Genomic DNA, 14,795 nt, shown 5'->3' with positions numbered 1-14,795 from the left:
TTAAGTATCACTGATACAAACATTGAAGTTCAGACATTTCACCCACAGTCACAGAGCTGGTGTCAGAATACTCTGGATCCAATGTAGTCCTAGATTTATTTGTTCTATGAGTTTGGTTAAAATATTTCATTTCTCATTTTCTGTTCTCCTTTACATAGGGATCACAGTATCACTTCATATAGATTACTGTGATAGTCAAATAGAAAATCAGCATGAAAGGTACAAAATGTTAAGGTATCATACAAATACACATAATTACACATTAGGGAGTCTCCTATGTAAGTGGGAAGGAAAAGCAGCAAGGATACCCTAGATCTTTGCTAGCAAACTTCACCTTTTTGGTGAAGGCCAAATCAAAGCAAGAATGTAAGAGTAGACAAATTGTTCCTGAAACCTGGTGCAACAAACCATCCCCCATCTTTCTTCTTTACCTCCCACATGCTTTTTCTTTCTTTTTTCCGAAAGTCCTCAACACCGGAACACTCTTCTGCATCTGTTGTTTTCCTTCACCCCTGCGCTCACTCACATGGCCCCTTTGCTTGTCTCTAAATAACTGACCAATTTGCTACCCTTCCATCACTCATACAAACCTTCCAAACCATCTGCCTTTTTTTCTCCATTCTCGTTCTCAGTTTCCTTCTTAAGTATATACACCTAACCACAGATGAGGACAGAGAACTTAAATAAACAAAAATCAAGCAAGCCTTTGTTTGCATGTGTAAGTTGGGGCAAGTTGGGATGTCTGATTTATTGTTCTCTAGGGAGAACTAGCATTCAATGGCTTGGAAAAGGAACAGACTGTTGCAGAGCTAACATGATGTAATCCAAATGTTGGTGAGTCACCCACTTATCTTGGAACAACGATCTAAATTAAAAGCAAAGGGAGATTAAATTTGTATTTCTCTTAGATTACATTTTTAGGCAAAAGAAGCATACAAAAACCTTTTATCTTTGGCAAAACTAAATATCAGCATTGGCCTGTAATTATAGGTTTACATTTGGGAAGGAGAGATACAATTTAAGCATGTGGCCAAGTCACACTATGGAATGCTAAGCCACTTAACAATAAATAGCACTGTCAGAAAAGAGAATGTAAAACATTAGGTCCTGATCTTGGTGGAAACAAGTCTTGGTTTTCAGTTACTGCTTCTGCCACGCCTTTATGTTGTTGCTCTGCACTGCCTGCTTCCCATTGGCCTAGAAGTTGCTGTTCCCTTCAACATAAACCCTTCCCCTCACTGCGCTGGCCTGTCGCACTACTGCCTCTCTTTACGCTCTCTTTCACCACAAACTCTGAAAGTTAGTCTGTGTTCTCCACATCTGTTTTCTCAATGCCCATCTCTCATCCAAAGCAGTTTCTGCCCCTTCTCTCTACTGAAACGACAATCAAAAGATCACCACCAGTGGCCTGCCATGATCTTTTCTCAACCCTCAACAGTTTTGTGGCCTTGATGTTACTAACTTCTCACTCCTGTCCTATCACCTTTTCAAACTCACTTCACCTCATGCTCGTGACAGCACTGGTCTAGATTTCTTCCAAACTCAATCCTTTCGTCTCAGTGGCTGTCTTCTGTACAGTTCCAAAGGAAGCATCATGTCCAAGGTTTCCTGTTTGCTCTCCTTTTCATCCTCGAGGGCCAGGTCCCACCGGGTGGAAGCTCCTGCCCTTCATTCTTGCACAGTTAGTGCTTTCTCATTTGTCACATCTCACGTTACTATTTTTTTAATGTAGTAATATAGGTAGGTGTTTATTTTATGTATTAAGGTTTTAATTTTAACCCTAGTAAACATACAGTGTTATATTAATTTCAGGTATACAATATAGTGAGTCAGCAATTCTATACATTATTCAGTGCTCATCATAAGTGCATTCCTTAGTCCCCATTACCTATTTCAGCCATGCCCCTCACTTCCCTCAGGTAAGCCGTCAGTTTGTTCTCTATAGTTAAGAGTCTTTTTCTCAGTTTGTCTCTCTCTGTCTTTCTTTTTTCCCTTTGCTCATTTGTTTTGCTTCTTAAATGTCACATATGAATGAAATCATACAGCATTTGTCTTTGACGGACTTATTTCACTTAGCATTATACTCTCTAGCTCTATCCATATTGTTCCAAATGGCAAGATTTCATTCTTTTTTATGGCTAAGTAATATTACAAGGTATATAAATATACCCCACTTCTTTATCCATTTATCTATCAATGGACACTTGGGCTGCTTCCATAATGTGACTATTATAAATAATGCAATAAACAGAGATAGATGTATTCCTTTGAATTAGTGTTTTTGTAACTTTTGGGTAATTACCTACTAGTGCGATTGCTGGATTGTAGGATAGCTCTATTTTTAATTTTTTGAGGAACCTCCATACTGTTTTCCACAGTGGCTATACCAGTTTGCATTCTCACCAAGAGTGCATGAAGGTTCCTTTGCCTCCACATCTTCACCTACACTTGTGGTTTTTTATGTTTTTTCATCTTAGCCATCCTGACGGATGTGAAGTGATATCTCATTGTAGTTTTGATTTACATTTCCATGAAGATGAATGATGTTGAGCATCTTTTCATGTGTCTGTTAGTCATCTGTATCTCTTTGGGTGAATGTCTGTTCATGTCTTCTGCCCATTTTTAAATTGGACTGTTTGGTGTTAGGGTGTTGAGTTGTAGAAGTTTTTTATATACTTTGAATACTAACCTTTTATCAAGTATGTCATTTGCAAATATCTTCTCCTATTCAGTGAGTTGTTTTTAGTTTTGTTGATTGTTTCTTTTGCTGTAAAGGAGCTTTGTAGTCTGATGTGGTCCCAATAGTTTATTTTTGCTTTTATCTCCCTTGCTCCAGGAGATATACCTAGAAAAATGTTGCTATGGCTGATGTCAGAGAAATTACTGCCTGTGCTCTTTTCTAGGATTTTTATGGTTTCAGATCTCACCTTTAGGTTTCATACATTTTGAGTTTATTTTCATGTATAGGGTAAAATTGTCCAGTTTCATTCTTCTGCATGTAGCTGTCCAGTTTTCCAGCACCATTTACTGAAGAGACTTTTTCTTATTGTATATTATTTCCTCCTTTGTTAAAGATTAATTGACCATATAATTGTGGGCTTATTTCTGGGTTTTCTATTCTGTTCCATTGATCTATGTGCCTATTTTTATGTCAGTACCATCTTATTTTGATTACTACAGCTTTGTAATATAACTTGTAATATAACTGGAACATTCTCCAGAATAGATCACATATTAGGCTACAAAACAGGTCTCAACAAATTCAGAAAGATCAGAGTCATACCATGCATCTTTTCTTACCACAATGTTATGAAACTAGAAATTAACCAGAAGAAAAAAAACTAGAAAGAGCACAAATACATGGAGGTTAAATAACATGCTAGTAAACAATTAATGGGTCAAATAAGAAATCAAAGAAAAATCAAAAAGTACATAGAAGCAAATGAAAATAAAAACACAACAGTTTAAAATCTTTGGAATGCAGCAAAATCAGTTCTAAGAGAGAAGTTTATAACAATACAGATCTACCTTAAGAAGCAAGAAAAATCTCAAATGAACAACCTAAACTTAGGCCCAAAGGAGCTAGAGAAGGAAGAACAAACAAAACCCCAAACCAGAAGGAAGGAAATAATAGAGCAGACATAAAATATAGAAACTAAAACAACAACAAAAACAACAAACAAAACAATAGAACAGATCAATGAAGCCAGGAGCTGGCTCTTTGAAAACATGAACAAAATTGATAAACCTCTAGCAAGACTCAGCAAAAAAAAAAAAAAAATCACAAATGAAAGAAGAAAAATAACCAACACCACAGAAACACAAACAATTGTAAGAGAATGTCATAGAAAATTTTAGAGGATAAATTCCTAGAAACATATAACTTATCAAAACTGAAGCAGGAAAATATAGAATAGAATATAGAATATTTGAACAGACCAATTACCAGCAAGGATATTGAATCAATAAAAAAACCTCCCAACAAACAATAGTTCAAGACCAGTCAGCTTCATAGGCAAATTCTACCAAACATTTAAAGAAGAGTTAATACCTATTCTTCTCAAACTATTTCAAAAAATATTGGGCACCAAGGTGACTCAGTTGGTTAAGCATCCAACTCTTGATTTCGGCTCAAATCATCAACTCAGGATTGTAAGATTGAGCCCTGTGTTGGGCTCTCTGCTGGCAGCACAAAGCCTGCTTGGGATTCTCTCTCTTACTTTCTCTCTCTGCCCCTCCCCCACTTGTGTTCACATGCTCTGTCTCTCTCTCTCTCTCAAAATAAATAAATAAACATAAAAAGAAGCTATTCCAAAAAATAGAATAGGAAGGAACACTTCCAAATTCATTCTATTAGGCCAGTATTACCATGATACTAAAACCAGATAGACAAAAAAAGAGAACTACAGGCCAAAATCTTTGATGAACATAGAGGCAAAAATCCTCAATAAAATGCTAGCAAAATGAAGCCAACAATACAATACATTAAAAAAAAATCATTTACCACGATCAAGTGAGATTTATTCCCAGAATGCAAAGGAGTTTCAATATTCACAAATCAATCAACGTGATATGTCACCTTAATAAGAGAAAAGATAGATGCAGAAAAAGCATTTGACAAAGTACAACATCCATTCATGATAAAAACCCTCAGCAAAGTAGGTCTAGTGGAAACATATCTCAACATAATAAAAGTGTTATATGAAAAACCTACAGTGAACTTCATTCTCAATGGGGGAAAACTAAGAGTTTTTCCCTTAAGGTCAGAAACAACACAAAACTGTCCACTATCACCACTTTCATTCCACACTGTACTTAAAGTCTTAGCCCACAGCAGTTAAACAAAAAGAAATAAGATGCATCCACATTGGTAAGGAATAAGTAAAACTTTTACTATTTGCAGATAACATATACTATATATAGAAAACCCTAAAGACTCCATCAAAAGTTTATTGGAACTGAAATTAATTCAGTAAAGTTGCAGGATACAAATCAATGTACAGAAATCTGTTGCCTTTCTGTATACTAATAATGAAGTAGCTGAAAGAGAAATTAAGAAAATAATCTCATTTACCATTGTACCAAAAATAATATAATATCTAGGGATAAATTTAACCAAAGAGGTGAAAGACCTGTACTCTGAAAACTATAAAACACTGATGAAAGAAATTCAATACAACACAGAGAAAAGGAAAGACATTCCGTGTTCATGGGTTGGAAGAACAAATATAGTTAAAATGCCTATACTACCCAAAGCAATCCAGGTTTAATGCAATCCCTATCAAAATACTAATAGTAGTAGTTTTCATAGAACTACAACAAATAATCCTATAGAATCACAAAAGACCCCAAATCGCAAAGCGATCTTGAAAAGGAAAAACAGAACTGGAAGTATCACAATTCCAGATTTCAAGTTATATTGTAAAGCTGTCACATCTCAGTTTACATGTAACCCTTTTTATAGGCCTTCTCTAGCACTCATCTTTAATTTCATTTTTCCCTTTCCTACGAAACACACATACACCATTAATCTCTAGCATAGCACCATATTTCCTTCATAGTACTTATCATAATTTATAATTAGGGATATATTTATTTATGTGTTTCTCGTCATTCTCTTCAATAAACATAGAGAGCACATTTGTTTTTGTTCACCACTGTGTATCTGGCACATTAAAGGCACTTAGTAAGTAACCTTCAAATGACTGAATAAATTATCTTCTTCATTCCCATTGCTCCAAATCTTGCCACCCCAGCCTGCATCCAGAATCCCATATCCCTACCTCTAATAGCCTGCTGGACATTGTCACATGAATGTCACACCGTATCCAAAATCTACCATGCTCCAAATTCAAGTCACACCCTACCATTTTATTTGCATTACCCTATACAAATATCTGAAAACAGCATATATTATGCTTTATTGTGCTTTATATATGATAAGGCCTTATTTTCCTACTAGAATTTGAAGTTACTTGAGCTTATAAATTAAACTTGTGTTTATCTTTGTATCCTTCCTCGTACATCATTCAGTGTTTGTATGAAGTGAGTACTGAGCAAATACTGGCTGTTAGGGCACTGCTTCCAAAAATCAAAATCAAATGAATGTTGATTTACCTTCCAGCCCCAGGCTCCGTCATTGCTAGGGCACCAATACATTTCCCAGCAGTCATCTGGGGGATGAAATGCTTAATCTGTTCTTTGGAGCCATAGTGTGCAATATAGGGCATGACAATATTTGAATGAAGAAAAAAACCTGGGCCTGTACAATTTGAATATGCTCTTAGAGAGAGAAAAAAGAAAAAAAAAATTAAGGCACAAAATAGTTATTTTGTTCTGCTTTCAGTTTCTTTGATTTTCAACTAAACAACAAATTATTAAATCTTCTTTTTTCAAATTATTAAATCTTAACACATTGTTCCACACTAGCCTGTTTCCCCACAAACCTAGAGCTCCTGAAAATTTTCTTTGTTTTTACTAATCTTTTAATTTTTGGCACAATTAACAGTACTATAACAGAGCTCCATGAGTATTTACCTAATGAATTAAAAGATAAAACATTTCAAAGTATGGATCATCTACAATTGTATTACCCTAACATAGCAACTGTTTTCATTTTGGTGAATTACCTTTGCCCATAGGCATATATTCTAATACAGTCACAGTCATGGTGTGAATTTGCCCTTAACTAACTTTTTTTTTAATGTTTATTTATTTTTGAGAGAGAGAGAGAGACAGAGAGTAAGTGCGGAAGGCCCAGAGTGAGAGGGAGACATAGAATCCGAAGCGGGCTCCAGGCTCCAAGTTGTCAGCAAAGCAGTACTCCAGCTCAAAAACCGTGAGATCATGACCGAAGCCGAAGTCGAAAGATTAACCGACTGAGTTATTAACTTTTTTTTTTTAATTATAAGGCACGAAAAAGTCTTTTTTCTTTTTTTTACATGTTGTCACAATACGCTGGAACAGCTATAAAATATTCCAAATTGTTTATATAATATAATTTACATTTTTAAAATAATTTAGTTATTCATTCTCCAACTAGCAGACATTTAGATTGCTTCCATATTTGGAGGTTTATGATCTAACATGACAATGATTTCTGTACATAACTCCCCTTTTTTCTATTAAATTATTTCCATAAGATAAATTCTCCAAAGTAGCATCTTGGATCAAAGAGCAGAAATATTTTCATTTTTTGAATTAAAATTGGTGAATGTTTCACCAAAGCATTTATTGTTCTAATTTATAATGTCACTAATAGTATGGGTACGCCATTTTCACTGCAACTTTGTAAGCAGAGAGTATTATGATTTCGAATTTTCACTGACTTTTGCAAATACTCAAAATGATAACCTCCAGGTTAATTTAAATTGCATTTGGCTGGTAGTAAGGATAAACTTTTTTTCATCTAAAAGAACCTATTCGGGGGCACCTGGGTGGCTCAGTTGGTTAAGCATCCTCCTTTGGCTCAGGTCATGATCTTGCGGTTTGTGAGTTGCAGCCCCATGTGGGGTTCTGTGCTGACAGCTCAGAAGCTGGAGCCTGCTTCTGATTCTGTGTCTCCCTTTCTCTCTGTCCCTCCCATGCTCACATTCTGTGTGTGTGTCCCTCTCTCAAAAATAAGCAAACATTAAAAATAATTTAAATAACCAAAATAATAAAAGAACTTACTTGTATTTCATTTTGATGAACTGCTGGTTCAAATCTTTTGCCCATTCATCAACTGAAATCTTTATTTCTTCTTATCTATTAAACTTTAAGTATATTTGATGGGGATATTTTTCCACGTTTTTTTAAACAAGAATAATATACACATGAGCCAACAGAAATGAAGCAATCTCTTTAATTTTCAGCAGCACCTATTCTAACAACTTAATAGGGCATGTTCCTGTCTTCACACATTAAAACATGTGCAAATGGTGCATATATTCATTCACATTTTACAGTTTTCAATATTATAAGATTAGAAAGCATATTTTATCATCTCAGAAAAGTGAGCAGTGTGCTTACAAAACAAGATTCCACTTCAAATGTCTGCATACTTACTGTTCCTCCCAAGCTATAGCTGCTGAATATAAGTCTCCACCAATACCTCCTTGATGCTCTGGAATATTGATACCGAGGAGTCCTTGTTTGCCAGCTTTTTCCCAAAGCTCCCTGCTCACTTCTCCAGATTTCTCCCATCTGCAAATAGCAAAGATTTCAAAATCGGAGAAAGAAACATTTTTCATATTATTTAAATGGTCATAAATTGATTTTATGAGTGATTTTTGTATAGGGATGTTCCCTTAAGGTAATTGTCGTTGACATTGGCCATAATGTTCTATTTGCACTGAACTCTTTTATCATTTCTCTTCCTTCTTATTCTCTTCTTTACTTCTTCATATTTGGCACTTTTCTCCTCCCTTGACTATTCATCAGATCTGCAAATTACATGCACTGACATTCACAGGTACAGTTTCTCTCAGCTGGTCCTCTTAGGATAGGATCTTACTTGTGCCACATAGTCACAGGAATTTGTCCAGTCTGTCCTATAAAGGCAATTGCCCTCTGTATATTACCTTAAAGTGCTGAACTAATGGGGAGGAGTACATGCAAAAAGGTGACAAGAGCGGGCAATCTCATTACAGTTTAACTAGGAACAAAAGAGGCACATAAGCATCTTCCAGCAGAGCTGCTATCCAATGGACTTCTGAAAAGAGTAGATTCTGAATAAGGTTGTGCAACCTCGGCTTTTCTTTTTTAAAAATAAGAAAGGCAGGGCACCTGGGTAGCCTGGGTAGTGCAGTGGGAGCATCTGACTCTTGATTTCAGTTCAGGTCATGATCTCATGGTTTGTAAGATGGAGAGCCATACTGGGCTCTGTGCTGATGGCTTGGGATTCTCTCTCCCTCCCTCTCTCTGCCTCTGCTCCGCTTGTACATGCGCTCGCTCATTCTCTCTCTCAAATAAACATTTTTAGAAAATGAGAATGGCATGAGAAGAGATAGCTAGTTGGAAATAATGAATTTGAGAATTTTTGTTTCATTTTATTTTTTTAAGTGCGAGTTAGATATACTTGTTAAAAATGAGGTATATTTTTGAAGATACTGTTGAAAGGTAAACACAGATGCCTCAAAAACGTTTAAAGGAAGAGTCTGATTATCATGTATGTTTTAATGTACATATTGCCTAAATTAGCTTTTGGAAATATTTTTATCATTAACTTCAAATCTGTCAACTTCCATCATTTTTACTTCAAATCTTCACCAACTTTTCTGGAACAAAGTTTCAAATCAGTAGAGTAATGAACAAAAAGGATTCTCCTAGAGCGTATCTTACTAAATTTCTTCCTTCCTTCTTCCCTTTCTTCCTTCTTTTTTTTTTTAAAGAAATAGTTGCTTTTCACCAATGACCAGTCATGGCATCAGGTTTAGTTAATTTTGGTCATTTTTACCGAGAAAGCATTAATAAAATCTTAATGGAAGCTATTTAAAAATGTTTTGAAAAACATTTAAATTACAGTAAAGTACTGGCAGTGAGTGAATTCTAGAAATGTAGCAAAATCTTATTTTCATACAAATGANGGTTTCCAATGGCTTCAGATCTTTTCTGTGTGATGTATGGGCGCGAGTGCAAGTACGGAGCTCCTTACTTCTCCGCCATCTTGCCCCCTCTCCAGATGATCAGTAGTTAATCAGTTAATCAATAAATATCTCATCCAGCAGTAAAAATATTTTAAGGTGGTCCATTGCCAACCAAGATTTGCATTATACTGGCCTATTGAGCTTTCATGTATTTTAATCCATTCACGAAGCAGAAAAAAACATATGGAATTGACGAGTAACTACTTAATTGCCATTTAATCAGAGTATTCAAAATACTACTCTCAGGTTGAGTTGCAAATTTTCAGATTTTCTTATTTTTAATTGTATATTTTAAAATTCATTTAAATAGCTTTGGACTAACTTAAGAATCCCGTGATCTTCCCAGGCCAGTTCCAAACTACATGCCTGAAAAACAAACAACCCAGTGAAGAAATGGGCAGACGATATGAACAGACACTTCTCCAAAGAGGACATCCAGATGGCCAACAGACACATGAAACGATGTTCAGCATCCCTCCTCATCAGGGAAATACAAATCAAAACCACACTGAGATACCACCTCACACCAGTCAGAGTGGCTAAAATGAGCAAATCAGAGAACTCTAGATGCTGGCGAGGATGTGGAGAAACGGGCACCCTCCTACACTGTTGGTGGGAATGTAAACTGGTACAGCCCCTCTGGAAAACAGTGTGGAGGTTCCTCAGGAAACTAACAATAGAACTCCCCTATGACCCAGCAATAGCACTGCTAGGAATTTACCCAAGGGATACAGAAATGCTGATGCATAGGAGCACATGTACCCCAATGTTCATAGCAGCACTCTCAACAGTAGCCAAAACATGGAAAGAGCCTAAGTGTCCATCAACGGACGAATGGATCAAGAAGATGTGGTTTATCTATACCATGGAATACTACATGGCAATGAGAAACAATGAAATCTGGCCATGTGTAGCAACATGGATGGACCTTGAGGGTGTTATGCTGAGCGAAATAAGTCAGGCAGAGAAGGACAAATATCATATGTTTGCACGTATAGGAGGATTAGGAGGAACTTGACGGAGGAACAAGGGGGAGAAGAAGGGCGGAAATGGTGGGGGAAAGGGAGAGAGGCAAACCATGAGAGACTCTTGAATGCTGACAAAAACTGAGGACTGATGGATGTGGGGGGGAGGGGGGATGGGCATGGAGGAGGACACTTGTGGGGATGAGCACTGAGTGTTATGTGGAAACTAATTTGACAATAAACTATTTGTAAAAAAAAAAACAAAAAACAAACAAACAAACAAAAAAAGAATCCCGTGATCTTACAGTATTACAGTAAGAACAGAAAAAATGGTAATGAAGCAATTAACACAGTATATGTTCTGTAGAACAACATTCTAGAAAATGTTTTATTTATTTTTTTAATTTATTTATTTTGAGAGAGAGAAAAAGAGCAGCATACGTGTATATGCGAGGGAGGGAGAGAGAGAATCCCAATCAGGCCATGCACTGTCAGCACAGAGCCTGACTCAGGGCTCAAACTTTCGAACCCGTGAGATCATGACCTGAGCCAAAATCAAGAGTCAGGTACTTAACTGACTAAGACACCCAGGTGCCCCTAGGAAATGGTTCTTAATGTTATCTTTATGCATATTACTTTATTTATTTAAAAATTTTTAATGTTTATTTTTGAGAGAGAGGGATGCGGAGGGGCAGAGAGAGAGGGAGACACAGAATCTGAAGCAGGCTCCAGGCTCTGAGCTGTCAGCACAGAGCCTGATACAAGGCTTGAACTCACCGACTCTGAGATCATGACCTGAGCCAAGTTCTGATGCTTAACCGACTGAACCACCCAGGCACTCCATATGCACATTACTTTAAAGGAAAATGTGCCACTTACTCTTCATGGTAAGGAATCACTTCTTCTTGAAAAAACTTCCTTACACTTTCCCGGAAAATGTCATGTTCTGAAGAAAAGATTCTTCGAGTTCCTATATCTGTTAATTTTTCAGCAGAAGGAGTTTCCAGACGTTCCTTCCCTCCAGAATGAGAATATCTTAAAAATATACATACACATTAAGGAAATTAAGTAAAATTGTTACCCTTCATACCCAAATTAATGCCACTGAACAACATGGGAAAACACTGATTTTCTTCCCCCAGACACTGTAAAGGTAGGTAGCAAGAGTCTGAAACTTGACACACCTGTTTAAATTTGAATGTTACCACTTTTGATAGGATCTGGATGAGATCAAGTAGTTTGTCCTCATTCAGCTTGCTCTTCACTTGCAAACCATGACTACCCACATGTCTCAGTTGAGGTAAAACACTGTTATCACATGATGTGAATTAAATTATGTAAACCAATACCACCACAGAATATTGATAAGTGTTCATGTAATGTACAATATTTAAGATGATATTAACATATCCAAATTACTATTTCATTCAGAATCACACAATTTGAAATGACAGGTGTGTAAGATATAAACTATGGGGATGTTATTGCCATATTAGAGGCAACTGGGTATATATATAAAAATTAAAAAGTGTCCATGAATCCCTATAAGGATTAGAACAGAATTATTCAAGATCTTCAGAAACCAATCCTTCCCTCTCCATGCCCCCTCATATTACACTTAAAATTAGACTGTTCTATAGTTCCTTTTAGTTCAATGGTCTTCAGGTTTATTTCCCTTTTGGGGCTATTCCTGAAAAGGTTCTGAAAATCTGTGTATCACCTTGTATATCCTCAAGCTCATATCTAAAAAACCTTTTTACCATATATGCAAATATTGGCAAAGGATGTTTTTGTGTTTTACATGAAAATCTGTCTGGGGTTTCTCTCCTCCTTGGATGGACCTTCCTTATTTTTTTTTTTTTCTGTTTTCTTTCCTCCTCCTCTCCTTCTTCTTCATGTTTTTATTTAAAAGGTAGTCTTGTTTATGGGCAACTAGGTTGTCTCAATCCTTTTTCCTCCACGAAAGGAATTATTTTTACTTTATGTAATTTTATTGAGCCTTATGAACCTAATTGTGTCCCTCCCAAATTCATGTTGAAGCTCTAACTCCCATTGTGACTTTTTGAGGTAGTTAAATGAAGTCATAAGGGTGGGATCCTAATTCAAGAAGATATATGGCCTTATAAAATAAGAGAGATCTCTCTCTGTCTCTCTTTCCCAGTGTGCACGCAACAAGGAAAGACCATGTGAAGACACTGGAAAAAGGCAGCCACCTACAGACCAGAAATAGTGCTCTCACCAGCACTTTGATCTTGGATTATGTAGCTTTTAGGACTATGAGAAACAAATTTCTGTTGTTTAGGCCAGCCAGTCTATGGTATTTTGTTATAGTAATACACTTAATATGCATTAATGTAATATCCAACATTTTGCTTTAGGTTTATCTTTTACATGGAACTTTTAATGGGAGTTTATGAATATAATTTGAGATGCCTTTTAGGTACTAATCTTTGGTTGTGAACATGTAATACTACAAATTTTATACTTGGTCTGACTTTTGCCCTCATGGTTACTACTCAGTCATCCAAATCATCATTTTTAATAGCTTGTTGATCAGAGTAGCTTTTTCACCTCATTCTACAACAAATTGAAACTGCAGGAAGAAGTAAGATTTAAGCGCCGTTGAAGAGGCTTTTGTACCAGTTATCAAACTGTGTTTTGATGGGATAGAGATTGATATTTTGTTTGCATGATTAGCGCTGCAGACTATTCCAGAAGACTTGGACTTACGAGACGACAGTCTGCTTAAGAATTTAGATATAAGATGCATAAGAAGTCTTAACGGTTGCAGGGTAACTGATGAAATTTTACATCTAGTACGAAACATTGACAACTTCAGGTTACCTCTGAGAGCTATCAAACTGTGGGCCAAATGCCACAACATCTATTCCAATATATTAGGTTTCCTCGGTGGTGTTTCCTGGGCTATGCTAGTAGCAAGAACTTGCCAGCTTTATCCAAATGCAATAGCATCAACTCTTGTACATAAATTTTTCTTGGTATTTTCTAAATGGTATGTGTTTAGATTATATTAAAATTGATCGTAGACACTGAAAAAAATAGCATATTCATTAATTTGGTCAACAAATACTTTGAGTGCACTGTTCAGGTAATGGGATACAACAGTGAGCAAAATAAAGATCTTGGTCTTCAGACTCACATTTCTAGAAGGGGAATCTGAATAACTGTATTATTTATAGTAAGGTAGCAAGTTATAGCATATATGATAAATTCTATGGTAAAGAAAAGCAGAGCAAGGATCAGAGTGTGTGTCTGGGACAAGGCTGCGGCAATGGCGGCAGCATGGAATAGTGCAGTCAGGGTAGGTTACATTAGAAAAAATGAGATTTGAGCAAACATCTCAAGGTAACAGTCAAGAAGATTTCTCAGTAGAATTTAAGTTAAGAAAACAATTAGAGCTGAGTGCCTTGGTAGCTAAGTCAGTTAAGCACCCGACTTTGGTGCAGGTCATTATCTCCCAGTTCATGGGTTCGAGCCTCACGTTGGGCTCTGGGCTGACACCTTGGAGCCTGGAGTCTGCTTCCAGTTCTGTGTCCTTCTCTCTGCCCCTCCCCCATTCATGCTCTGAATGTTTGTCTGTCTGTCTCTCTCAAAAATATATAAACACTAAAAAATTTTTTTCTAAAAAAACAATACAATTAGAGCAAAAGGTGTCAGGCATGATGGTATCTGATGCATTCTAGAAAGAGCAGGGATACCAAGTGTACATTGAGTGCAAATAGTAGATAAAGTAAGAAAGTAACAGTGAGAAACTATGTACAAGCGTCTTACATACTACTGTGATGTTACATCAAATAGACTAAAATTTACTTTATCCACTAATTAAAATGATTGGTTCCAATTCCCAGCTAGTAGAAATAAAGCTCTCATGCACACATTTGTCCATACTGAGAGTTTTTTCTCAGGAAAAAAAAATGTGCTGAGACTAGGAAACTGTGCTCTGAAACAATGAATCATTTTTTAACATAATTAGCAAACAAAAAAATGGAATTTACACTCCAGTCCACCTGGATCTTAAAATTTTATATCCCATATTACCTTAAGAAACCTTTGGAATATTTCTAAGTAAAATACACCAAGACGTTAGAAAGTGAAAGTAGTACCAGAAAGAATAGACTTTCAGGTTAGTCATATGTGTTCAAGAGAGCATATGAAGAAAACCAAAACACTTGACGCGAACGTG

At 36.3% G+C, this 14,795-nt stretch overlaps 1 protein-coding gene and 1 pseudogene across 1 annotated transcript in view; one reads left to right on the top strand and one right to left on the bottom strand.

Moving 5' to 3' along the window:
* The window catches only part of ACADL (acyl-CoA dehydrogenase long chain), a 52,212-nt gene that overhangs the window by 35,079 nt on the left and 2,338 nt on the right, over window positions 1-14,795 (bottom strand). Inside the window, exons 2-4 of the mRNA XM_077771343.1 lie at window positions 11,471-11,626; window positions 8,047-8,184; window positions 6,118-6,282 (exon numbers count right to left, since the gene is read on the bottom strand). Of these exons, the coding sequence (XP_077627469.1) occupies window positions 6,118-6,282; window positions 8,047-8,184; window positions 11,471-11,626 (459 nt within the window). The remainder of the gene's footprint in view (window positions 1-6,117; window positions 6,283-8,046; window positions 8,185-11,470; window positions 11,627-14,795) is intronic.
* Window positions 11,866-13,626, top strand: LOC144237602 (poly(A) polymerase type 3-like; annotated as a pseudogene).

Source organism: Crocuta crocuta, unplaced genomic scaffold (assembly GCF_008692635.1).
Source record: "Crocuta crocuta isolate KB4526 unplaced genomic scaffold, BGI_CrCroc_1.0 scaffold160, whole genome shotgun sequence".
Classification (NCBI taxonomy): domain Eukaryota; kingdom Metazoa; phylum Chordata; class Mammalia; order Carnivora; family Hyaenidae; genus Crocuta; species Crocuta crocuta.
This window is presented reverse-complemented; position numbering and strand designations above follow the sequence as displayed.